This window comes from Thrips palmi, unplaced genomic scaffold (genome assembly GCF_012932325.1).
Source record: "Thrips palmi isolate BJ-2018 unplaced genomic scaffold, TpBJ-2018v1 HiC_scaffold_1, whole genome shotgun sequence".
In the NCBI taxonomy this organism is placed as follows: Eukaryota; Metazoa; Arthropoda; class Insecta; order Thysanoptera; family Thripidae; genus Thrips; species Thrips palmi.
In genome coordinates this window covers 6695747-6719431 of record NW_023144620.1, presented here as the reverse complement: position 1 = coordinate 6719431, position 23685 = coordinate 6695747, and the positions used below count along the sequence as shown (strand labels likewise).

At 64.2% G+C, this 23685-nt stretch overlaps 1 protein-coding gene across 1 annotated transcript; it reads left to right on the top strand.

Annotated features, from left to right (window-relative positions):
• Positions 1-1628: 1628 nt before the first annotated feature.
• On the top strand, positions 1629-23498 carry LOC117643445 (transcription factor SPT20 homolog). Its single transcript, XM_034382358.1, has 3 exons — positions 1629-3324; positions 22980-23080; positions 23413-23498. The coding sequence occupies exons 1-3, from the start codon at positions 1629-1631 to the stop codon at positions 23422-23424; spliced, it is 1809 nt and encodes a 602-aa protein (XP_034238249.1). The 3' UTR covers positions 23425-23498.
• Positions 23499-23685: the final 187 nt, after the last annotated feature.

Below are 23685 nucleotides of genomic sequence, written 5' to 3'. Positions count from 1 at the left end.
ACTGCTCCCAAACTAAGACTGATAATCGCATTCCGTAACAGAGGCATGCTAAAGGAATGTCCAAGGAACAATTGCCCGTTGAGGGAGCAAAATGCCCGCCTTGGATCAGACGCAGTGGCTGCTTAAAATCGACCCAAAACATGATTTTTTAAAGACATTTCTGAGCGTTTTGGCCAACTTTGAGACAATACTGCTCCCAAACTAAGACTGATAATCGCATTCCGTAACAGAGGCATGCTAAAGGAAGGTCCAAAGACCAATTGCCCGTTGAGGGAGCAAAATGCCCGCCTTGGATCAGACGCAGTGGCTGCTTAAAATCGACCCAAAACATGATTTTTTAAAGACATTTCTGAGCGTTTTGGCCAACTTTGAGACAATACTGCTCCCAAACTAAGACTGATAATCGCATTCCGTAACAGAGGCATGCTAAAGGAAGGTCCAAGGAACAATTGCCCGTTGAGGGAGCAAAATGCCCGCCTTGGATCAGACGCAGTGGCTGCTTAAAATCGACCCAAAACATGATTTTTTAAAGACATTTCTGAGCGTTTTGGCCAACTTTGAGACAATACTGCTCCCAAACTAAGACTGATAATCGCATTCCGTAACAGAGGCATGCTAAAGGAAGGTCCAAGGAACAATTGCCCGTTGAGGGAGCAAAATGCCCGCCTTGGATCAGACGCAGTGGCTGCTTAAAATCGACCCAAAACATGATTTTTTAAAGACATTTCTGAGCGTTTTGGCCAACTTTGAGACAATACTGCTCCCAAACTAAGACTGATAATCGCACTCCGTAACAGAGGCATGCTAAAGGAAGGTCCAAAGACCAATTGCCCGTTGAGGGAGCAAAATGCCCGCCTCGGATCAGACGCAGTGGCATGCTAAAGGAGGGGTCCCGTGGGGTCGCGAAACTTTTCCTGGGGGTCGCGGAAATTTTTGGCTACAAATTTGGGGTCGCGAGCCGAGAAAGGTTGAGAACCGCTGTGCTAAGGCCATGTGCGCTTCCTGTTCCAGATGTGAAGGTCCCCGTGATGGCCGCGGTGGTGGCGCCACTGGCGCGGGCCTCGGACACGTCCGGGCGCCGCGGCCTGGTGCTGCGCCTTGGCGGGGCGCCGTTCGCCTTCGCCGATGACGACGACGCCGTGGTCTCGCTCAAGGAGAGGGGCTCGGTGGACAGCACCGCGTCGCCCGAGGACGGGTACGTGTGGAAGAAGAAGAAGGCCACCATGCAGCTGCGCAGCCAGGGCGACGGCGGCCCGCGGCTGGCCTCTGACGAGGAGGACCTGTCCCTTCGCGTGGACAGCGAGGTGGACTCCGGCATGGACGACTCGCTGAGTCCCCGCGCGCCGCTGGCGGCCGCCGAGGACGGCCGTTACGCCCAGGTGGACGCCGACGGGCCGTGCAGGGCGTCGAGCAGGGCGTGGTCCCCGGAGGCAGGAAGCGACGAGGAGGCGACGCCCGAGGCGCTGGCGACGCTCTTCGCCAGCCTGGCCAGTCTCCAGTCTGACTGCGGCGGCCAAGGCGGCGTGGTCATGGAGGACGCCGACGACGAGGAAGAGGAGGACGTCGACCGCTGGGCAGGCCAGGTGCTGCCGCCGCGCGCCGAGTCCCGGCTGGACCTGTACGAGGACATGATGGACGAGGACACCGACACGTTGAGCAGCAGCACCGTCTTCGGCCGCCTGGACAGCATCGGCGAGGAGCCGGCCGAGGACCAGGACCACCAGGACCACCAGGACCACCAGGACACGGATCAGGAGACCGTGGTTCGATCTCCGCCCGGGCCGGACGAGGGGGCGCCCGCGAGCAGTGCTCTGGGGGGCTCGGAGGGGGAGTCGGCGCCGCTGTCGGCGCGCGCACCCCCATCGACCGAGAGCGGCACTCAGCCGGCGGGCGTTGCTGCTGCTGCCAGCCCTGCCAGCCCCCTCAGTGTAGCGCGCGCCGCGGCCGGGGTCGCGCCGCCCACTCCCTTCCAGGACAGCCAAACCAGCGCGCACCGCTCCTCACCTGCCCAGTGCGCCCCCGCGGACTCCAGCCCCGCGGAGCCCGCGGAGCCCGCGGAACGCGAAGCCGCGGACGTCGCCGACCCCGCGGACACCACCTCAGCGGACCCTAGCGCCGACGCCGCGGCGCCAACCTCAGAGGCCTCCGACCCCGCCGAAACAGCCCCCGCCACCAACACCCCGTCGCCCTCTCCGTCTGATGACGCCGGGGACACACCACCGCCCCGGGCCGTCCCGGACCAGGCCTTACAGGTGTCATCGCCTGACCCCGGCCCCGGCCATGCCCTCGACGTAGACCTGGACGCCTTGGGACCGCCGCCAGCCGTGATGCGGGACAAGAAGAAGAACAAGCAGGCGGCCTGCACGTGCACGTGCGAGCAGGGCCAGTTCGCGCACGGCCCCGGGCCCGGGCCGGGCCACGGCCACAGCCACAGCCATGGCCCCTACGGCCTCAAGTCGGCCCTCAAGCGCACCGAGAGCAGCCGGGGGCCTCGGCAGCGCGGCCGGCGAGTGCACTTCGACGAGTCGCTCAACACGTTCTTCGAGTCGGACTACGTCATCATCGTGCGCGAGGAGCCCGACGACGACGAGTGCGACCAGGACGGCTGCGACGGCCACTACGAGCTGTGCGGCTACTACAACAACAGCAACCCCCGCGACCCGAGGGACGCCCGGGACGCGCGGGACCGCGACCAGCAGGGCTTCCACGAGTGCGACAATGAGTACTGCTCCGGGTACAACGCGCGCTACGAGCTGGGCCCGCACATGCCCCACCAGATGCACCCCATGCCCCACCAGATGGGCCACCAGGTGGGGCACTCCATGGGCCACCCCATCGGCCACGGGGAAAGCCCGTCGGTGGAGTACGCGGACCACCAGCTAACCCTCAGCCCGCCGGAGGGCTACAAAGACAGCCAACACTTCAACTTCTGCCACCGGCACCACCACCCGCACTACCCCGGCAACCAGCAGCAGACGCAGACGCCGGCGCCGACGCAGCAGCAGCAACAACAATACCAGCAATACCAGCAGTACCAGCAACAGGCGCAGCAGCAGCAACAATACCAGCAGTACCAGCAGCAACAACAACAGTACCAACAGCAGCAACTGAGGCAGCAGCAACAGCAGCAGCAACAGCAACAACAACAGCAGTATATTCAGCAGCAACAACAACAACAGCAGCTCCCTCAACAGTCGACGTCGACGGCCAAGCCGCCTCCTCACCACAGCCAGCTGAGCAGCCAGCAGCAGCAGCTGCAGCAGCAGTTGACGCAGCAGCTGCAGGCACAGCTGCAGCAGCGCGAGGCCCGGCGCTCCGAGTCAGGTGAGTGTCTCTGTCTCTGTCTCGCCCGCCGGAGGGCGGAGGGCTGAGAGGGTTGGAATGCGTCGGGTCGGGCAGCAACACACGGACGGCTCAAGCGCGGCGCGGCGGCGCTACCCCTCGCCGCCCCGAGTCTGAGTGTGCGAGTAATGCGATCCAGGGCTGCGCGCTGCGCGTGGCCGTGCCTCCCAGTGCCGTGCCAAGGGACGCCCAGAGCCGCCAAGGGCCATCCAGTACGGCGAAGGGCGGCCCAGGGCCGCGAAGGGCCGCGAAGCCCTGCAAGGACGTACGCACGGCGAGGGCGACACCCCGGCCGCGCCGTCGGGGGGCAGGGCGGGGCAGGGCGGGCAGGGGGTTGCGAGGGCGATGTTTGAGCCGTCTAGCCGCAACTCGGATCGCCGCGGCCGGGCGGCGTGGTGCGGGGGCCAAGGCCTCGGACGGCTTGTCTACTCACTGAAATAAGGCGCTACTCAACGAAGAAAACGACTTTGAAAATCGAAACTTCGGTACGACACGCGGGATATCGCCAAGGCCGCTCCGAAAAAGACTAAAAGTTTCGGTTGGGACCATTGGTTTAACATTCAGCAACGCGCTGCTGGAGGTGTCGAATGCGCGGGAAATCGAATCCAGCGCGCGCCGGAAAAAACTACACCGCCTGTCGTCACCCATCGACCGCGGAGCACCGCGAGGACCGCGAGGATCGCGAGCGCAGGAATGCCGAATGCCGTCTCTAGCCTCGTTAGTGTAGGGGGGGGGGCACTTTGTCCTGGCGGACCTACCCCTTCCAGCCCTCCAGGCCGGCGGCCCGGCACGCCGCAGGGGTGCCCTTGGAATACTTCTCTCCAGTCTTTATCCTACGCGAGAAAATAGAAATGACACAGAGCGCGCGCTCACGCGACGCCGGGGCGCGCCAACGCGTAGCCACCACGCGTCAAGGGGGCGGGGAAGGGGGTTTGTTGTTGTTGAGGGAGGCGCGACGATTCTCGCTCCGTGCGGTGGGCCGCTCGGACAGAGTGACCGTCAATGTCACCCCCGACAGCCCTTTGCGGCTAGCCTCGCGACGCCTATCGCGGTGACGGCCACGTCCAGCCGCACGGTGACCCTCGCGGCTAGCCTCGCGGCGGTCACCCTCACGGCCAGCCTCGCGGCGTTTTCAGTGGACGGCCACGTCGTCGCCGATGGCGCTGCCTCCATTCATTAGGCCAGCCCAGCGGCGCGTCGCTCCCCCGTCATTTTTTATTCGTTTATTCTTTCTGTTATTTTTTCTCGCGCAAATTGTTTCGTTGGCGCTGTCGCGGGCCGACGCCGCCGCGCCGGTCGGTGACAGCTCTTTTGAAAGATGAGCCGAATCAGGCGGCAGCGCGCGCCGCCCGCCGTCCACGGCTCGTCCGCGTCTCCCTCGGCCCGAGTCGGGGAAGAGCTGGGGAGAGGCGTCGTCGCGGAGATCGAGCGGAGCGGCAAAGAAAAATTCAATAATATGAAAATTCCTTGCAGAATCTCTTTTTTTTTCGGGGGAAAAGCGAGGAGAAACATAAGGCGCGCGTGAAGGGGGCTCGAGGGGCGCGGCAGGCTGGGCTGCTGGAGTGCGTGGCGCCAGGGGGGGCCTTCTCTGGGTAGGCCTCGCCGGCCTCGCCATACAGTACCCGTTGGGGCCTCTGACCGGGCCGACCGTGCCGCGCCCTGCTCTTATCGACTTTGCCGACGACCTTTCTCGGGCCGGCGGCCGGGGGGCGGTCGGGGGGGCGGGCAGGGCCGGGGCGAGATCTGTGAGGCTGTCTGCACAGGTTGTTCACCCGCCACGCTACCCCGCTACCCTGTCACAATGCGTCCGTCGCCCTGCCCCGCCCTGCCCCTCGCCGTGCCTCGCCGTGCCGCCACGCCTGGCTGGGCCCGGGGACTTGGTCGTGGACTCCAGCGCGCTCCGGCCCCGCGCGGCCGCGTCCCTGACAAATGTGGCCCGGGCTCCGGGGCGACTGCTGCCTCGACTGCCTCGCTCGGCACCGCCCTCGAGACAGCCGTCGTGGACACCGGCCAAGTGTGCTGCGCTCGCCTCGCAGCCTCGCAGCTCGGATCGGTGCCACCGTGTGTGTGCGTGTGTGTAAGAGTGTGTGTCACACAGACCTCCTCCCTGCCGAAGCGAGTCACTGGGTCACGTCGATGTAACTCGGCTCCGCGTCGTTCGCTCCAAGGTGACCGACTGCTCCCTCCGCCTCCGCGCGCGACATAATGGCGAAATGAAACTCCCGCGGAACTTGGTAGCAGGAGAGAAATATAAAAAGTTACCCCCCGGCGTGACACGGTTCGGGTAATCCCAGCGGGACGCGAGGGCATTTTTGCATATGGATGCCGGGGCCCTCCATGAGGGGTCTTCATATCCACGTAAATTAAATTGGCGTCCGAGCCGCGCTGGCCTGGCGGGGCTTAAAAAGTGGCCGCCGTGGCCACACCGCCGTGCTGTGCCGCGGCCGCATAATTTAATTAATTATCTAAATTATTCAGAATTCAAACGCGGCGTTCTCAATTCCAACAACCGCAAATAAGACTTGCCGATCGGGAGACAAATTTATGAATAAAACTATGGCCGAGGCCCGGCGTGGAGGGCAGCTGGCGCCGCCACGGCGGCGTGCTCTCGAACTACCAAATCCGTTTCGTCCAAAATGTTTCCGATCGGTCGAGTTATTCGGGGACCGCGTGTGCGAAATGGGTGTTGCTTTCCGGTCGCTGCGTTCGGGAACCCTCCCCCCCCCCTTGAACCCGCGCGGAGCAGCGAGCGTGCAAAATACGGCGTGGCAGTGGGCGGGGGCGGCCGAGGCGAAGGGAAAAGGGGGGGAGGCAGGGATGCGTGGGCGGATGGCGTGCAGCTGTGTGCACCGCTCACCTGCGAACGCTTTGTGCCGTGCCCTGCCCTGCCCTGCCGTGCCCTGCCGTGCCGTGCCCTGGCGTGACGGATCGCGGCCCAGCGTGGAGCAGATCGCACAGGAGTTTCTCTTTCACGACCGCGAAAAAAGAGAATACACGAAAAAATGCGGAAAAGCAGAGCGCGCGTGCTGGCGCTCCGTTAGCCCGTTAGCGAGCAAGCACTTCTTCTTGTTTAGCGCGGGGGCAGTGAGGCGCGCCGCGGGTCGAGCGGGTGGCGGTGGTGTGTACTTTTCGCGTTCGCACCCCCCGACGGCCCCGGCGTGGCGGTGGTGGCGCGCCAGTGTGAGGGTGTGAGTGCCACGCAGTGCCACGGGGTATCACATTGCGGTCCTGCTCTGCAAATTTAAAGAACCAGTTGGTTTTGCCTCAATGAGCGCTCCGAAGGCGGGGCTCTTCTGCACTGCCCGCAGGGTGCGGTGGGGCGGGGCGGTCTGCGGTGGCGGTGGCGTTCTCCATCGTGTGCAGGTCCTCGGCGCTGTGTGCTCCGTGCGGTGCCAAGGCAATTTCCACCGCAAACCTGGTTGGGATCGGTAAAGGGTAAAGGCAGTCTGAAACGATCGGACCGAAACCCTCGCTCCCCCGGCCTTGCCCGGCCTTGCCCGCCTCTCCAGGCGGCGCAGCGTTCTCAAGCGCCCCTCCAGGACCCTCTAGCGCCCCTCTAGAGCCTCTCCAGCCCCCGCGCCGCGCTGCCCGCTCCTCTCATCTCGGCCAGACGCGCCGGGACGGCCAGACACGCTGCCCACGCCGGGGCCATTAAGGCTGCACACACAAAAGGTCCAGTTTTAATCGCGCGCTGGTTTAATCCCGACGGGCGATTCTTTGTCTTTCTCGGCTCTTTTTAATGCGAACCGGCGGCGCCGCGCTGTATAGCTGTGTAGCTGGTGTAGCTGCAGGGACGCAGTGCTGGCTCGAGTCTTGGCCTCGGTCCTGCCCAGGCTGCGTCACGTAGTCTCTCCCAGCCCCACGTGGCCCCGCCTGGGGCACTCACAGTGCAGGGACGGAGGGCAGTGGGCCGCGGGCAGTGCTGCAGCGGGCAGCCCGGTTCCCTGGAACCGAGGCAGCGCCATGGCGCGCCACTGGAGTGAGTGTTCTCGGACAAAGCGCCTGCGAACGAGCGGGTAGGCCAGCCCGCACTGCAGCGCAGTCGAGCGCGCGGACTACCTCGCAGGCTGTGGCTGCGCGCTGCGCGCCGCGCGGTCAGCACCCAGCGTCGGTGGTTGTGGCGCGGTGGCAGCGGGGCGCTCGCTCCGAGAGGACCGCCACGTCAGTTGGAGGAGCGAAGGACTCGCCCTCGTCACGTCCTTCAGCCGAGGCCCCCCCCCCCCCCCCACACACACACACACACACACACACACACACACACACACACACACACACACACACACACACACACACACACACACACACACACACACTCAGAGGCGCCCGCACCCACACCAGTAGAGCACACAGGCAAACACGCCCGCCCGCCAGCACTGACTAACAAATTACGAACTGCGCAGCATTCCCTCAACACTCCGTCGCAGAGTTAACTCGCTCCACGGATTGTCGCAGAGGCCCTTTCACACTTGGCGGCACGCGGGCGGCCTCTCCCCGTCCCCGCTTCGCTCCGACCGAGAAGCAGAGGCGAATGAAGTGCGAGGGCACGGCGTCGGGGGTTTTCACCGTCTTACACTTACTTGCCATCCCGTTATTAAAAAGCTTTGTCCGCCCCGGCGCTACCGACGATGCCCTTCCTCAGAGGGAGTCCCTATCATGCACCGCCACCCTCCAGCCCCCCCTCCCCTCCCCCGACGAGATACTGACTGATGTAACGTTCCTCTTTGTCACCTGCAACCCACCCCTCTGCTGGTGCAGCCCCTTCCGCCACTCTCGCGAGCCTGCTCTCTCCCCCCCCCCCCCCCGCCCCCCCCCTTTTCCGCTTGACACGCCAGCACGCCGTTCTGCACGGTTCCTGCTGTCCTCGGCCGCCCCATTGTTTTCACTTTTGTTTGCGCCCCCTATTTTGCCCACTGTGAGTGTTTGTGTGCGGGGAGCGGGGGGTGAGGCAGCGCTCTGTGTGTGTGTGTGTGTGTGTGTGTGTGTGTGTGCATCTGTGTGTGGGTTCGGCCCAGCTCGCTCCTTTGTATCCAATCTCCTCGCCCACCCCCTCCACGGCGTGCACCGGGCCGGGCAGTGCGCTGCGCGCCCTCTCCTGAAAGCGGCAGGAATCGTCGAGGTTTTCCCTCTTTTTCCATCCATTTATTTGCGCGCGCCACAAAGGACGAGGCGAAGCGCGGCGAACGCGGGGAATACGGGCTGCGAACTCGCACAGTGCCGGCTCTATCAGGCCGCTGCAGGAAGCGCGAAGCGCGCAGGCGGCGGCGCGGTGCTCCACTTTTAAATCCTCCCTATTGGCCGATTCCCCTACGCGCCTGCAGCGTGGGCTTGGCGGCGCTCGAGACCGCCGGCGTCGCAGACGGTGCGCGGTTCTGCCGCGCCCCACCGCGCCGGGGAGCCGGGATTCGTGGGCCAATATTTTGCCGCTATTGCGATCCGGCCCCATTCCGCGCGGCGAGGCCCTGGCATCCCCGGCCCGGGGTGGCGGCAGGGTGGCGCTGAGGTGGCCGGGGAAGCGGCCCCGAGACAGCCTGGAAGCAGCCTGGAGGCAGCCTGGATGCAGCCGGGCGTTGTAGGGCTCGGCCGGCTGGAGTCACTGGACCCTCAGGGGGAGGCGGCGCAGGCAGCAGCCGGCCTAGCCTACGGGCCCTACACCCTTCGGGCCTTCGGGGTCTGCGTCTGTTCGGGGCGGTGGCGGGGAGCGGCGGGGCACGGCCCGGTTGGCCCACCCAGCCTATCGGTTCACCAGGGGGTGGTCGGTCTGTAGGCCCGCCGCCCCGCGCCGCCCCGCGCCGCCCCGCGCCGCCCCGCGCCGCCCCGCGCCGCCCCGCGCCGCCCCGCGCCGCCCCGCGCCGCCCCGCCCCGCCCCGCCCTGGAGCCGGGCGTGTTGCTCGGTGGAAGTGGGTCGAGGAAATGGGTCACGGGACCCGTGCTGCGGCGTGGCGCGCGTGGCGCCGAGAGCTGGCATAGTCTCCATCAGGACCTGCGTCAGGACATCAACCAGGACTTCCGCCTCGTCCGCGCTAGTTCCTACGCGCGGCCCTTGAAAGCGCGCGCCAGCGCGCCACCGCGTGGCCCCGGCCTTGGCCGATGATTGCACGGCGTGCCTGGCACGGACAGCGGTGGGACCCACCCCGCCCCGCCCCAGGACGGGACGCCCCGAGGCGAGAATTGGACGGGAATTGCCCCCCGGTCCGCGCGCTACTCGCGACGACGTGCCTCGCAGACTCGCAGACCTCGCAGCTTCGCCTCGCCGGTCGTACACTGCATTATAGACGCGGCGCGCTGTCCGGCGCGGCGCTGCCCTTCCCGCCGCGATTGGACTTGATTCTCACAGCCGGCCAGCGAGGCCGAATAGGGATTGTCTCTCTCGCACCACTACGTCCGCGACCTCCGCGACCTCCATGGAGGTCTCCAGACCGTTTGCGATACGCCGCGCCGCCTTTTTGTTCCCGGAGGACACCTCAAAGATAGGGCCTCGCGCAGCGCACTGTAGCTGCGCGTGTACCAACAACGCGAAACAGTGTCTTCGCACGCAACGGCGACTTCTCAAGCAGGTCTGCGGCAGCCTGGCCTTGCTTGTCCTTCGTTCGGGTCCTGCGGTCGGGGCGGGGTGGAGCCCGCGCGGCCCGCGCACAAACGGAGCCAGGCCGTCTCTCTCGCACTCACGGACCGGTCCGCGGGGGAGCGAGAGGGACACAGCGAGGCCGGGCGGCGTGCGCCAAGGCGTGCGCCCCTTGCAAAGCCGCGCACCAGAGGTCGCGGTACCCTTGTCCAGCCGAACGAGGGAGACCCCCGTCTCCAGGAGGACCGCTGGACCCAGGCCGTGCCCCGCCCGGGCCACGCAAGATCGCAGTCGGGGCGCCGCTGGCTGCCCTGGTTGGCAAAGGGCAGGCAGAGGGGGCTGCTGCCGACATGGAACACTACTACAGCCGGGCGGGCTGCGCGCCCTGAGCTGCTTAGTGCTCTAGTCGGACGAGCATCGTATGCGCGGGGGGGGGGGGGGGGGCAGGGGGAAGGGGTGCAGCGCGCCTCTTGGCAGGGCCTAATGAGGGACTTGGAGGGAAAGACTTGGCGGCACGCAGCCCCGCCAGCCCTACGCACATTATGCGCCACATGCCGCCCCACTCCACTGGGCCCGCTGGCCCACTGGGCGGCGGTGCCAACACGGCGGCACGACACGTGTCCCGGGATATCGGGGAAACGGCGGGAAAGCGCCAACGAAAGCACCGCCTGCTGTTGGCCGTGCTGCTGCGACGCCACACAGTGGGCCAGAAGTCCGGCGGAGGTGCCAACAATTCTAGACGTGAATCGCGGCAGGGTTGCCGACGGTGCCGCGCGTCTGCGTCAGTGGGACCCGCGTGTCGAATCACGGATTCCGTCTGTTCTTGAGGGGCCAAGCGGCGCGGGGATGGCAGGGCGAGGCAAGGCGATGGCGCGCCCTCCACGGCATGCAGGCTAGGGGGGCTTAGGCCACGCCCGGGCGGGGATAGAGCCGGGACAGGGCTGGGACGTGCCTGCGACGCGGTGGTGTCACATTAGTTCGCTCGCCGCCCGCCGCGCACCACAGCAGCGCTGGCGGCGCCAAGTGACGTTCGGTTTCCAATACCGCCCCATCTCCAGCGCGGCGGCAGTGGATGGCGCTTGTTAGGCGCCAAAATGCCCCTGGTTTCATTATCGGATCGACGAACAACGACGAACGAGGCGCCAAATGACTCGGAACAGCGCGGCTGCGGCTGTGGGTGGGTGCGAATCCGCAGAGCAATCTGGTCGCCGTGATAAACATTTTTGTGAAGGCGGCGCGCGGCAAACCAGGCAAACCAGGCAAACGAGCCGAGAGCGACGTCTCGCCTCCACGGCCGCCAACGCCACCCAGCGGGCCGCGCGGGCCCAACGGCCAACAGCAGCGCGCCGACGCTCCGCGAGCCGCGCTGAATCAACAATGAGAGCCCTCCAATCTCGCGCTGCAGGGACGGGCGGGTCCCGTCGGGCTGTCTCTCTCGCGCCCTTACGGGGCGCCCCGTGAGTGCGAGGGAAAGAGAGAGACCTCCAGCTTGGAATCAGTCTGCCGCTCCGTCGCTCCGCCTCGCCCAGGCTGCCACCAGCACGGCCAGCACGGCCAGCACGGCCTGCCCACGGACTCGGTCGCCTTGCAAGGTCGGGGTGGCTGTCCAATTGTCATATCGTTTCTCGGTATTTTCTCAGCACGTACCGCCGCAGCGCGCCAACCGTTCACTGTTAAAATTTTTTACTGAAAATTCATAATTTTTTGTAAGAAGTCGATTTACTTACATTCAGTCTGAATTTTCATACCAAAACTTTCATACTTCGCGGTCTGAAAGCTTCAGACGACGTTAGTCTGAATTTTCAGATCAACATGTTGTATGAAAAATGATACCAGTCGGTCTATTTTATCAGACTAAGTTGTACGAATGTATTGAACAGTCGCACTAAAAAATGCCACTCTGTAGAGTACAACACAAATCGGCGAACTTTTGCCATCGGTTTATCGTAGTCGCTCAGCGGATCGTCTCGGCTCAAAAATTAGGTACACGGCAGTAGACTCCTACTTGCAAAGGTAGTGAAGAGGCTAGAGGTGACTGCTGAATTGCGAGGGAGAGCGGCCTTAGCCCAACCACGCGCCGACCCGTGGCCATGCGCGAGAGTGAAATTGTATCCTTTGTTATTTAGCTTATACTGCACTTATTAACCTGAATCTTGCTTTGGTGCGCTCATGCCCTTTCAGACAATCACTTGGAATAAGTTTGTAACAAAATATTCGCAATATCGCCTTCAAGTGGCAATTTTAGCTCCAAAAGATCATCCATGCGACACTAGCGCCACCTAGCGGATAGAGCAATAAGTGTCGATTTCGGAGCTCTGAAACATTCTCTATGCTTTTACGACACTAAACGTAAATATTATTTGAAATACAACAGTAGTATTGATAAAAGTTCTGAGAAAATCGAAAAATGTACAAAGGGGACGGGGTTTTTTCACTCGTTTTCCGATTTCACAAGTATGAATTTAGTTTTCGGACGACAATGTACAAAACTTGATAGCCATCGCTCTGAATATTCAGACTTGCTAGTCTAAATTCAAATTTCAGACAACAGGTCAAACTTTTCAGACAGTTGGTCTTAATATTCATACCATTTTATGAATTTACGATTCAGACCACCAAGTAAGACGAAATCAGTCTGAATTTTCATATTTTTTTTAACAGTGTTCGTCCCACCGCGGCTGCGGCAGTCTTTCCTCGCACGTGGCGCCCTGCCCGGGTGCTGCTGGACAATTATTTCTCCAGCTAGGGGGTGGGGGGAGGGGGCTGGGTCATAACGGGCCCACCCCCCGCCGTCCCTCGGGCCCCCGATGCCGCTCTTAGGGGGTTGGCAAAAAGTGCTACGTCGTGGTGGCCAAGGCGAGCCAAGGCGAGCCAAGGCCCCGTCGCTGTAACCAGCCAACGCATGACATCCCGCCTTCCATGTTGTTGTGTTCGGCGTGGCCGCGCCGGGCTCTGCCTCGCAGTGTTCCCAGGGCGTTACTTCGGGTGTGCCGTTACCGTCGCGTAGCCGCGTAGCCCACACCTCACAATATCTCGTTTCGGGGACGGCCGCGGCTGGCCAGCGCCCTCCCTTGCAGTGTGCGTGCCGCGCGTTCCCCCGACTCGCTTCTCCGCGAAGCGCCAAACGGCGGGCCTTTTTTCCCCGAGCCGCAAATCCAGCGAGAGTACATAACACGGTGCCGCTTGCCGCCGCTTGCCGCCGCGGCTACCCGGCCTGGCTCACCTCGCCTCGCCTCGGCCGAGGTGCAAAGGCCGGCGGGGGCAAAGGCCGCGCGCCGAGCCGCAAGAGTAAAACGAGTAAAACTAAGCCCGCTGAGCCCGGTGGCCTCAGCCTCAGCCCCGGCCTCGCAGCCCCAGGGCAGCCCCAGGGCAGCCAGCTCCTTTATACCTCCTGGAGCAGCCCTTAACTCTGCCAAGGACCCGGCAGGGGCCGGGCCGGGCGCTGGGGGCTCAGTTAGTCGCCGACTCAATCTATCTCAAAAGGACGCCGCCAGGCGGGCTGGCAGGCTTGCAGCTCCTCTCCTTCGCCTTTTTATTTTCGACTCGTTTTGTGGCCTGCTGCGCAAAGCGACGTCAAGCGGCCCGAATTCAAACGATGTCCCGGGCCTGCCAGCGGACTGATTCCGAGCGGGGCATCTCCGCTCCGCGCTCTCTGTCGGTCTCGCGGTGTGCCGTGCGGGTGCGAGAGAGACAGAGCGACGGGGTCCTCGTCACGGAATCAGCCTGCTGCCAGCTTGCCGCCTCATCCATCACCCTGACAGCGCTGCTACCGCCCGCTGCCGCTACGCCGCTACCGTTGCGTTGCCGTGACGCCGCGGAGGAGGATATCCCAATCATAACTCTGTGTGTCCGTGCCCACGCGTGGCGCGGCGTGGCGCGGCGTGGCGCGGCGTGGCGTGGCGCGGCGTGGCCGTGCGTGCGCCAATCGGGTTAGCCGCTCCGCCAAGCGCGGCGGGCGGCCCGGCCCCCTCGGCGCGTGGCGTGGCGGGACGCTCCCGGCCGATGGGCTTGTTGGGCCCAAAATGCATGCGGCCCATTAATTACATCAACATTGAACTCGGGGGATAGGGTAGGCGCCAGTCCGCCGCAAACGCCCCCGCGCTCCCGTGTGCCGCCCCCGCCGCCCCCCGCCGCCTCCGCCGGCCCCCGCGCGCCTCGCCACCCACTCCAGATCGATAGACTGGTCCGCAGCCCGCACCCTTGCTCCCGGCCTGCTGCTCTCAGCCTCCGTGCCCCCCGTCCGGCGCCGCCCCTGCGCCGCCCCCGCACCGCCTTCCGCACCACGCAGTGCCGTCAGTCGGAGAGGTGTGCCAAGCCGGGGCCCTAGGTGCCCTGGGTGATCAGCATGTGACCCTCGGTCCCTTCGCCTTGCCCTACGCCCTGGACCCGGGCCGGCCTAACTTTTGGACCCGTCTTAGGTTTTGGCAGCCGGACAACGGTCGTCGAACCTGAAAAGACACTGGAATTTGGTTGCCAGAGAAAATTGAGAATCCATCCCATCCCCATTCAAAACAAATGAATTTCAAGTCTCAAAATCACATTTATTTTTATTTTAATATTTTTAAGCGGTTTGTGTGTGCTCTCTCAACATTTCCACGAAATCTAGTGGAGGCAAGCGTCTTCTCCGTGGAAGAAAAAAATAGTGGGGTGGAATAAGTCCGATCGGATTTTGTCGTTGGGCGAAGTGGCTCTGCTCTGCTGAGCCGAGCAGCCGAGCGGCACTCCAAGCGCCGCAGCGCCGGGGTCGTTTTAAGTTGAATCAGGAGGTCCAGGAGTCTTGCAGGATCCTTGCAGTCGCTTATCCCACCTTTATCTCTCCTCTCCGTCAAGGAGGCCACATACCAGGCCGAGGCCGGCCGGGAGGCAGAGGGAGGGAGGGGAAGGGAGGGTCGAGGCCGTGCCATCCCGCGGCCTTCTCCGCCTGTCTTCTTGCCCGCGCAAACCGTTTTGAGGTCAGCCGAGAAAATGGGGCGAAAAATGGGGCTAGGAACGCGGGGTCCATAATGCGCGCGCAAAACGCGCCGCGACACTGGAAACTCTTTTCCCGTCGTCACTCCGTTTCGTTTTGGAGCCACTCCTGGCCGACTTGGCTCGGGCGCTAATTCATATTAAATATCACGGTGGCGCTGCAGCGGCGCGGCGGCCGGCTTATTGCACCGCGCTGCAAAGTGGGTCCGACTTTTTGGCGCCGTTTTCGAAGCGGCGTCTCCCCAATTACTCTGGCAGTGCGGGTCCTGAAAGGAATGCCAGGATGAAGAGCATGTCGTGGACCAGGATGAGGATGGCGGCGCCGGGCAGCGCGCACCTCGCTCGCATTCACCGAGTGACGTCACTTGGAAGTCGCGGGCCTCCCCCTACCCCGCCCGCCCCGTTCGCAAACAAGTTGGTATCAGCTGCCGCGGCCCGGCCCGGCCCGGCGGGCGAGCCGACTTGAAAACTCTCAACTCGACACGTTCCGCGTTCCGCCCTGGATGCAGATGACAGCAAAGTGAGGCGAGAGGGAAGCGGCGGGCATTTCTCGGCTCGGCCTCACAGAGCATAGCAGAATGACCCTGACAACTTTTTGGCTCTTGTGGAGGCGGCGGCGACCGCGCCGGACCGCGCCGGACTCGACAACTTGACTCGGCTGGGCCTCTCCGTGCACTGCTAATCCAAGTTTGGGGCTGCCGCATTTCAAGTAGTTCCCCGCGCCGCCGCCCAACAGTAGCGCCACCGCGGCGCGGGCGGATCATCCCCACGACGACCACCAACTGGATTTATCTTTCGCGCCTTCGTCTTTGAGGAACGCCGGATTTCCCCGCGCTTCGTCCGACTGCAGCTGACTAGGCTGACGGGGAGCGAACTCTCGCGGGGAAGGACGGCAAATGTTTGCCCTGCTAGGCTACCTCAAGACGAGCGTCAAGGAGTCGGGGAGGGCGGCCACGGCGACGGACCGAGACGGCGCCGACGGGGACGGGCTGCGGGATTTAAAGAGCTCAGTCTAGATAAGGCGGTCGGAATTCTCATTTTGCCTCGTTTCTCTCCCACGCCACCAAGTTGCCTATCAGGTCATCAGGCAGGCCTTCAGGCAGGTGCCTTCCCACCACGCCACCTTGCCTTCCCTCTCTATGAGCTGCTCGCTGTTTGCCAAGCGCGCTGCTTGAACCTCTGAATACCGGCGCCCCGCCCCACTAAAGTTGTTGGCGCCTCGGCCGAACTCCTAATTGCTTCCTTGAGGTGGCAATCGCTCCCAGGGGTCAATGTTTCCTGCAAACCGCGCTTCCAAAACTACTCGGGGTGAATTGTAAAACAATCGGGGTGCTTTGTCAAATTTTCCTGTTTTTTATCATAACTATGCAAAGACCCGCACACGGTCTTGGAGCACCAGCACCTCCGCTGGCATACTGGTTCAAAAACAACAAACGAGAAAGTAAACTGGCGTGTTTGCCTTCGAGGAGCGAGGGAGATGGAGGGAGGCGCATGCCCCCAAAAGGGAACGCACCCGATCCGCCGGCAGCTCGGGCAGCCCTTCGTGTCCTTTAAGGTACTTTGTGCACGCCGTGCTATTGACTCTGCTTATCCCATCGTGCGCCGGCCTTAGAGTGCGCCAGCCGAGCCGAGCCGGCCGAGGCGGAGGGGTGGGGGTAGCGGCGCGTACTCAGACGAATTGGATGCGTGGCTTTGTACCCGCGGCCCGCACTGCGCCCCCGCCTTTGAGCAGACACATTCATATGCAGCACCCAGTTGACCCAGCTCCGGCTCCACCGTATGGGTAGGCAAGCCAGGCGTTAGCCCATTTCCACGCGCTTTGGGTGGAGCGCCGCGCTGCCTCGCTGTTCCGAGGCTTTGCGTGCAAATCAATTAACGGTGGCGTCGTTCCGGGCCGCTGCAGCACTGCAGCCACTGGCGGCGGCAGCTCGTTAGCAAAGCCAGCGGCCGGATTCGCGCGGTCCTCGCGCTGTCTCTCTCGCACTCACGGCGCGTCCCGTAGCGGTGCGAGAGAGACAGAGCGAAGAAGCGCGTTCGGGGTCGGCCTGCAGGGCGGGTCCCATTATTTTGGGCGCCGTGATCAAAGTGCTGGCCGTCCAGGGGGACTGGTCCGGTCCAGGGACTGGTCCAGGGACTGGTCCAGGCGGCGGGGCTAAACTTTGCGGCGCTTTGCGGGTCCGCGGTCCACCCCGGCGGCCCGACCCCGGCCCAGCCTGGTTCCGGGCGGCTGGCCGACAGTGGCGTGGCGGCAGCTGCTGTTTGCTCGACTTTCGGCCCGGACATTGTCGAGGGGGTGGGCAGTGTTGTTGCAACATGGTGACGACCACCTTCGGACTGCTCCTCCCCACTCTCTCTCCCCCTTTCGGCGGCGGTTTGCACCCCCCCCCCGCCCGGAGGGTCGTATGCATAGTCATGAGATGGACTAGGCGGGCCGCGCGGAGCTCTGCCAAGGAGGCGTGCCAAAGCGAAAATGGAAAATAATCTCAACAGGATGTGTGCCGCGTATGTGTGTGTGTGCGTGTGTGTGCGTTGACTTGTGTGGGAGCCGCGGCCGGCCCGCGCCCACTGGTGGGACCGCGCGGAGCACCGGGAGGAGGCGACGACCGTCGTCGGGCAGCTCTCCCACGCCGCGTGGCGTTCACACGCCGCCGCTGCCGCCGCTGCTACCGTCACTGCCCGCGTTATGGCCTCCTTGGCGGCGCGGAAGAGGACGGGGAAGACGGCCGAGAGGAATGCAAATACAGGAGAAAAGCTACGCAGCCAACACACACGGCACAAAAAGGCTTTGTTGTCGCCGGCGGGGTGTTTGAACCCACAACCCACGCCTCGCCTCGCCTCAGCGCGGGCGGAGGAAGTGTCGAAGACGATGCGATGCATTGAGGCGAGCGGAGCGTGGGGCGGGGGCGGCGGGGGCCAAGCAGGGCGGCAGTGGGGAAGGCCGCGGCGCGCCCTGCCACGCGACCAGATTGGACGGCGATGAAAAGAAACGGGAAGAAGGCAGGAAGGGAATCGACACACATCCTTCCATTCCGATTCGCGGCGCGTCGCGGCAGAGGCGGGGCGGGGTGGGGCGGGGCGGGGTGGGGCGTCCCGCCACTCTATCTAGTGCAGGCAGGGCAGGATCGCGGCGAGCGGAGCGGCGCCATGGGAACTCCATGGACGGCTATATTGGGTGCTGCAGGGCGTGGCGGGGCGTGGTGGGGCACCTCGTGGGGGGCGTCTTCGCTGCGGGGCGCGCGGCCTCGAGGTACCGGTGCGGCGGTCCGCGTTCTGCGAGGCGTTCTGCGAGGCGTTCTGCGAGGCGTTCTGCGAGGCGTTCTGCGAGGCGTTCCGCCACGCCTCTCCTCGGCGCCGTCTCGCCGTCTCGCCGTGCCGGGCGGGGCGGGGCGGGCGTGGCCGGAGGGCCGCGAGTCCGCGAGGGCCGCGGCGTGGCGGCCGCCCGGCCGAGTTAGTTCCCCGACGAGCGTCGGCGAGGCCCCGACGGCGTGGCACGAGCGGCGTCTGCGCGGCGCCAGCGGCACGCGGCCCCGGACATGGACTGACTCCGCGCGAACTAACTCCGCAGAGCCCAACTTGGATATGAATGGGGCGCCAAACGGTGGTCTGCTTCGCGCTCCAGGAGCAGGGTGAGCGTCCATCAATAACGTAAAAGCTGCGTGTGCGTGTGTGTGTGTGCGTGTGCTACGCCCGCGCTTTGAGTTGGGCTCGGACCGGGGTGGCACAGCTTACGGAAATTCGCCATAAAATCAGGCCGACCTTGCTGTGACAGGCCTTCCGCTTTTTTCCCGCTTTATTTGCTTCTTCCTCCGCGATGAATGGTCGCGGAAGCGCTTTGCCGCGATCACTGCGATCACACAGGCCTGGCCGCGTGAATCTCCTCCACTGTGGGGGCGTGGTGGGGCATGGCGGGGCGTGTGAGGCGAAAGGCCTTTCCAGGGCGGTGCCTTTGAATGGCGAGGGGCCGAAGGACCGAAGGGGACCGGCCCGTTCACGCACACGAGGCTCACGCCCGCCCCGCCCCGCCCACGCCCGTGCCCCGCACTGGCTGCTGCTCGTGGCCGCGATCGGAAGAGTGATCCCGATCGAGTGGCGGGGGCGGCGGGGGCGGCGTGGCGGGGCGGGGCGGTGTTATCGACAACAATGGAGCAGTTGCCTCTCCAGCGGAGTGTTTGTGTGCCGCCCTGGACGGGCCGGGCCGGGCCGCCGCCACCATCAAGAGGACCGCCACCGCGGTGTGGCGGTGCACGGCGTCAACCCCTCGAACCCATTAAATTCACAGCAACGACAAAATCGCGCGGACGTGCGCGTTGTGTCGCGGCCGTGGCGGGCGGCGTGGTGTGCAAAGTGAAGGGCTCGTCGTAAAGAGAGGCATCCTACAAGTCGCTCGTCGAACATTAGGGCGGCGCGTGGAGGTGTTGCGGGAGAGGGGGGGGGGGGGTGATAGGGCGGCAAAGTAAAAGGCGGGGCGGGGATGATAACTTTGTGACCTCGGTCGTAAAATTTGGACCATACGTGCCTCGGACGATAAGCGTTCCCGACGGCGCGAAATTTGATCGGCCTTCTTATTGCCAGATTTTCCCCCCGGCCTCCCGATCACCACTCCCCTTTCCCCACCCCCTTCCCCCCACCCCCTATCCCTCCGCACGCACGCTTCCCCAGAGCCGTTATATAGCCCACTAAAGAGCTGATATTTGGCGAGACCTGGCCGGCCGTTTACTCGGCCACGCGCCATCAAGTTACCGCCGCCATAGGATTGGCGTCGGCGCCTCTTTCTCCGTGAGGCAGGCGGGCAGGCGGGCTAGCTTGGCCCGGCCATGGCCCGGCCCAAGGTCGCTAGTCCGGCCCTCCATCACCCGCACGAACCGGGTTTTTATTCGCCCAGCAGGCAGGCGGGCGGTTGGGCGGGCGAGCGCCCCGAAGAGCAAAAGGCTGTCAAGGGCTGCACAAAGGGCGATAGTATCAAAGAGGCCATTACGCCAAGTAGCAGAAATTCGGCCAGCCATTTCGGGGCCGGCTTTCTTGCCGCTTTTACACCGCATCCTTTCTGCGTGCGTTCAGTGGAAAGGTGGCCAAGATAGGCCCAGGCAGGCAGGCAGCCAGCCAGCCAGCCAGCCCACCGCAGGCGTGTGGTGGTCTCCATGAAAGCAAGTGGCACTCACTCCAGTGCGGAGGGCATTGTTTGTGCGGCCCCCTCCCTGCTCGTGACTTTGTCGCTTGCCGTCGCGTCGCGTTGCACAGTGCCGTGGGCAGCACGCGCGTCGCGGACAGCGTCCTGGACAGTGTCCAGCACTCACGTCACCGCGTCACGCCGGCCATTGTGCCACGGAGGGGGGGGGGGGCGTCACGGAAGACAATAGTGGGGCGTTGAGTGGCCCGACCGACGTGGCGTGTCCGAGAGGCGAGGTTAAGTCGGGTTTGTGTCAAGAGGTTTTCGGGGGCGATTCGGGCGGGAGTGGTTAAGGGTTTAGGGTTTAGTCCTCTAGGCTGGGGGGTGGGGGGACCGGATCGGAAGGGTTGGCGTGATAATCGCGCTGGGCGGGGCGAGGCTAGGCGTGGCAAGGCGTGATCGGGCCAGTGATGGAGCAGCCGCCACCCGGGCCCCCGAGTGATTGAGGAAGACGTGCTGGATGGAGACGGAACGGCGCGGCGCGGCGCCGCCCCTCCCCTTGCACCTGGACTCCAGGCCGCCGTTCGGCTCGTCGCCACTCGTTCCGCGCCGCTCGCCGAAATAAAGAACGCCGGCGTAATCCGGGTGCCAGACTGCCAGTGTGCCGGCGCGACGCGCGTCCCTCGCAAAATGGCCGTTCGGAATCTACGGGCCGGAACTGCTCTGCCGTCGTTCGCTCCAAATCTGCGAGCAGAGCGCCCCCCCCCCCTTTTCCTGCCGCCGGCGCGCCGTCGCCGTCCTCTTCGCGTCCCCCGGGATAATGGAAATGATCCCTTAACGACCCCCGGCTCCCTCGGGACCATCGGGACCCTGGCCGCTGGGCCGCCCGGCCGCTCGCCGGCCCGGCGCTTCACATCGGCCGACGCGACGCGAGCCAGCAATTTGAAGGAAGCTCGCCGTACTTTATGGCATCCTGAACGGGAGTCCCGGCGCGCGCCTCGCTCTGCCTCTCTCGCGCCCACGGCATAGCTCGCACGGGTGCGAGGGGGACAGAGCGAACGGTTCGAGCTCCGCCGGCAGCCTGGAGCCGGCCTGGAGCCGGCCTGGAGTGGATGTGAATGGGGTGAATCATATCTTGGCCGCGATACGGCGAGAGCGAGAGAGAGGGAAGCCCGCACTGTCCCTGTCTCGCAATAAAATATACGGATCCAGGAAATAAATCTGCACCCCGCCGCAGTCACTGCCGCTCGAGGGATTTCATTATTCTGCTGACCACCGCGGGCGAGCGGGCGTCTTTGGCGGAGGTCGCGAGAATGCGGGTGACGAGAGTGGATATTGGGCGAGGCCACGACGGCGAGAGGCGAGGCGAGGCGAGGCAGCCCCTGGAAGCGAAGGCCCCGCCGCGACTTCTGACTTGACTTCATTAATTGCATTCCACTTTTTTTTTCTTTCTCCCTCACGCTTCGTTTTCCTTTCGGAGTCGCGCTCGCGCCTGGCGCCTGGCGCTACGCGTCGGTCAACATCTCTCTTTGATTTTATTTTTAAAAACTTGTCTCTCGTCGGTCGCTGCTGCCGCTTCCCGCGCCGCCCCCGTTTTCGCTCCCCGCCGTCCCTGCGAGGCCGTAGATAAAACAAAACCTGTCAACAAAGTTCCTCCCGCGCCGCGAGCGAAGCCCAAAGCCGAAGCACGAAGCACGGAGAATTTTTACACCGGGTAATCCGATGCGGAAAGTCTTTTCGGCGGAGCGCCGTGCTGCGCTGCCAACAGAGCTCGGCGGAGTCCACGAAATATCACATTCTGCCCCGCTCCGCTACAGCCACGCGTGCGGTGCGCGGTGCGCGGTGCGGTGCCCGACTGCGGTGCTGCGGCGCGTGTTGTTGTTGTCGGTCGTGATGATGTTGTTGGCGCAGGCGGTATTCATGAGGTGGGGCGGCAGGAGGCGCCGCGCTCCCACGACGCACATGTTTGTTGGTGCCGGGGGAGGGGGAGGGCGAAACAGGTGTGGAGGTGGTGGAGTCTTTGACCGCGTCACGCTCACCGCGTGCCGTGTGTGTGTGTGTGTGTGTGTGGGTCACATCTTTGCGTGCCATCAAGTTTTAAGCGTTCCCCGCGCCGGATTGTGCCAGCAGCCCGGACCGGGCGCTCGCGTTATTCGCGCACATGAGTAATTTGGACGCGACGTCAGCGCGACGAGGCGGCGAAGCACGCAACTATCCAGCCAGCCGGGAAACCGGGCCCTGGGGGCACACGGCACCCGGCGCCGCGCGCTGCGGGGGTGGCCTCGCCCCGGTCAAGCACCCTATCAAGTGCTCCGACGCTCCCCTTTCTATTTTGCATACTTTGCCGGCGCGGGTGCGGCGGTACAAGAAAACGTGCTCGCACACACACGCACACACACACGCGCACCCGGCAGCAACAGCCTAGACACACAGCACACCCACACAGGCGGCTAGTCAAACACACGGACGGGATTCTAATTGAGGATGAAAACGGGCAGCGAATCCCTTCGGAAGAACGACGCCGTCCTCTTTTTCTCCGCGCAGTGCTGCGCAGTGCTGCGCGATGAGGCCCTTGTCTGTCATTGAAGCGAGCAAAATGAGGGGAGAAGAAAGCGGCCCGGCGATTGCGCGATAATTGGCTGCGCGTTGTTTTTGTTGTTTTCCTTCCCACAGCAACGCGCAGCGCGCGCAGCGACGCGGCCGTGCTTTTGTTCTACTCCATGCTTCCGTCTCACCGGCAGACACGGGAAGACACGGACCGACACGCGTCGGCTAGAGCGGCGGCGCCGCCCCAGTTCCTGCCGCACGCGGACGTCGTCGTGTTCCTCGCCGACGTGGCCGAATGCCGATGTCGCGCTGTCGGCCTGCCTGAACCAAGGCCGGCCAAGGACGCGGCAAGGTCGCGCACGTGTCTTGGACGCCGCGACCCCAGCCCGGCACGCGCGGCGCCGCGCGGCGCGCCACCCCTTCGCTAATGAGCCTGCCTTTATTCTGTTCCAGTTGACGGTGGGGAGGATGCGGGGAGCGGGCTGCCGGCTTCGGCCAGGAGGCCCAGCCGGGGCTCCACGTCGGGCACGTCGAGCACGGACGCCGCGGCTACGGTACGTATTAGGCTGGCGCCTAAGCTACTTGGCTTAAGACTTATTTTCCTTTAAGAGGCTTTATTCAGGCCAGATTCTGCTTGGCCGCCGACGAAACCGACTGTTCGGGCTGCTTCGGGCTGGCTGGGGCGTCGACCGGGGGTTCGGCCTCGGTCTTGCACGGTGCGCTCCACTTGTGTGGCCGAGGCGACCTAAGCGGATAGAGACGCCTAGCCCAGCCGAGCCAGCCCAGATAAAGGACCGGGGCGGCCAGGCCCAGCCCGCCCCAGCCTCTCGGAGGCGCCGCTAGAAACACGCGCTCCTCGCTATTTTCTATTTTCTCTCCCTAGTAGACTTTGCCTTAAGATTGGAGGTCGAGGTCAGTTCTCCCCGTGGACGCGAGTCAGCGTCCCACATCACATCCCTCCCTAATCCGGCCGTCTGCCCACAGCAGGCCGCCGAAGACGCCGCGGCCGCCGCGCAGCAGCGCTTCATCGTCGAGACCATCACCATGACGACGGTCACGGAGCGGCGCATCGTGCGCGAGGCGAGCGAGAGCGGCGAGCAGGTGGTGAAGGGTGGCATCCTCAAGGGCGGCAAGATGTGGCGGACGCCTTCGCAGGAGG

Coding starts and splice junctions, on each gene's coding strand:
- LOC117643445 (XM_034382358.1), top strand. CDS start 1,629: ATGATGGACGAGGACACCGACACGTTGAGCAGCAGCACCGTCTTCGGC. Junction 3,325..22,979: donor GGCCCGGCGCTCCGAGTCAG/GTGAGTGTCTCT, acceptor ATTCTGTTCCAG/TTGACGGTGGGGAGGATGCG.